We start from the raw sequence: 2,358 nt of genomic DNA on the forward strand, positions 1-2,358 counted from the left end.
TGCACCAGTTCTGGATTTGTATGTCCATTGAGGCATCCCTCCTCAATTTCTTCTGAAGTCAGGGAAATGTGGCTTTTGGGGGTGTCCCTGTGGAAAAAGAGGCAGTATTGGGAAGCCACTTGAGTGGCAGGAAGGAGGAGAACAGCCAGTGAAAGAGGGCTGCTAGAATGGAAGCTTTGAATATTTTCCTGTGAAAGCATTTCTGTCTAGTAAAAGGTGTGAATTCCAAATGTAGGTAGATTTCCTGTTTCTCACCACTTGGATTGTATAAAGAAATAAAGCAGCATATGTTTTGCCACCTGGCTGCTTTTCTTCTTGGAAATGACAGGAAATCTCTTCTTACAGCTCTGTTCCCTTTTAGAAATGTTTCCATTAATAGCAAAGTCATCACAGAATAAACATGCACTAACGACTGTTTCTGCTATGTGATGTTTGTACCCAGGGTCTTACTGGGTTTCTCTTTGTATTCCAGCAGGAGATGAGAGGAAACAAAGTGCCAGCTGTATGGGAAGACACACGGATTTGGAGGAGAAAAAAAAGTCTTGGAATGAAAAAAGTCTAAGGAGAAGTAAGAGGCAAGGAAACCAGAAGCAGATGACAAAATCATTTGCCTTTCATGGGAAGGATCAACATGAACTCCTAGTAACAGAAAATTTACAGAAGGGAAAAAGAAGGAATAAAGGTCCTCAGAGTGAGAAGGGAAAAAGAAGGAATAAAGGTCCTCGGAGTGAGAAGGGAAAAAGAAGGAATAAAGGTCCTCGGAGTGAGAAGGCATCAGGCAGCAAATCCAGTCCTGGGAAGAAACCATATAAATGCTTGAAGTGTGGGAAGACCTTTAGTCAGAGAACAGGCCTTACTCAGCACCAGAAGGTGCACACAGGAGAGAAACCATATAAATGCCTGGAGTGTGGAAAGAGCTTCAGTCGGCGGGACAATTTTGCTTCACACCAGAGGATTCACACTGGAGAGAAACCATATAAATGCTTGGAGTGTGGAAAGTATCTTAGCTGTAGCAAAAGACTTACTATTCACCGAAGGATTCACACAGGGGAGAAACCATATAAATGCTTGGACTGTGGGAAGAGTTTCGGTTGCTACAGATACCTAACTGTTCACCAAAGGATTCATACAGGGGATAAACCATATAAATGCTTGGAGTGTGGGAAGAACTTTAGTCAGAGCACAGGCCTTACTTATCACCAGAGAGTGCACACAGGGGAGAAACCATATAAATGTCTGGAGTGCGGAAGGAGGTTCAGTCGGATGGACAAGTTGAATTGTCATCGAAGGACACATACAGGGGAGAAACTGCACAAATGCTTAGAGTGCAAAAAGAGTTTCACCAGCAAATTCATCCTCACTGCTCACCAAAGAAATCATACAGGGGAGAAACCATATAGGTGCATGGAGTGCGGGAAGGGCTTCACTCTGAATAGAAACCTCAATTATCACAAAAGGGTGCACACAAGGGAGAAACCATATCAATGTTTGGAATGTGGAAAGAACTTCAGCCATAGCAAAAGCCTTACTGTTCACCGCAGACTCCACACAAAAGAGAAATCATGTAAATGAAGATTTTCCCAGTTACAGAGCAGACATCACTTTCATTTCTGTACCATAAAGTCCATCTAAATAGTATGACTCCATCTGGTGTAGGCACAGTAGCTGGAAATAGATTATGATTCGCAGATTACGAGCAGGTAAAGGAGAAAGGTGGAGATATCTACTGAATTGATAAACATGAAACACTAATGGGGTTGTCAACTGCCTGGAGAAAAAAGTGTTCTGTCATTTTATAGAGGCTTAATGTGTGGAAATGGACAAGTTCTTCACGGAATAGAAATAATAAAACCCTATTATAAACCTCTGTTAAAGGGATGGGAAACTTCCCCCCAAAGCCTAGATTTCAGAAGTTCTTTTTTCTTCTCATCTCAAGGACATCTATATTTCCTTAGAGACTTAGCAGTCTTCTCCCACTTCAAGAGCTAGAATAATATAAGAAATCAAGTGGACACAACCCTTCTCATACTCTTCAGAAGAAGAGTTGGTTTTTATCTGCTGACTTTCTCTACCTTTTAAGGAGAATCAAACCGGCTTACAATCTCCTTCCCTTCCTCTGTGAAGGGGATGGGAGACCTCCGAACCCCCTGTCTGAGCATTCTCAAGGAACACTAGGTTACAAGAGTCTTATAGAAATTGTGAATGGGAATTATATGGTTGGATCCCATGGCAAAGAACCTGTTGTGGAATTCAAAGCTTTAGATGACCTAAGAAGTTTCTCTACAAAACACTTTATTAGCCAGAACAAACACTGGAAAAATGAACTATGTGGTTGTTTTCGTAAAACGGTCAATTGCG

The 2,358-nt window shown here is 41.7% G+C and overlaps 1 protein-coding gene across 1 annotated transcript; it reads left to right on the forward strand.

Annotated features, from left to right (window-relative positions):
• Nucleotides 1–798: 798 nt before the first annotated feature.
• Nucleotides 799–1,572, forward strand: LOC130472867 (zinc finger protein 214-like; the record flags this gene model as incomplete). The annotated part of the gene is made up of 1 exon (XM_056844342.1): nt 799–1,572. A coding segment is annotated over one exon (774 nt), but the record flags the coding sequence as incomplete, so codon positions are not given.
• Between the last annotated feature and the right edge of the window lie 786 nt (nt 1,573–2,358).

This window comes from Euleptes europaea, chromosome 1 (genome assembly GCF_029931775.1).
Source record: "Euleptes europaea isolate rEulEur1 chromosome 1, rEulEur1.hap1, whole genome shotgun sequence".
Taxonomy (NCBI): domain Eukaryota; kingdom Metazoa; phylum Chordata; class Lepidosauria; order Squamata; family Sphaerodactylidae; genus Euleptes; species Euleptes europaea.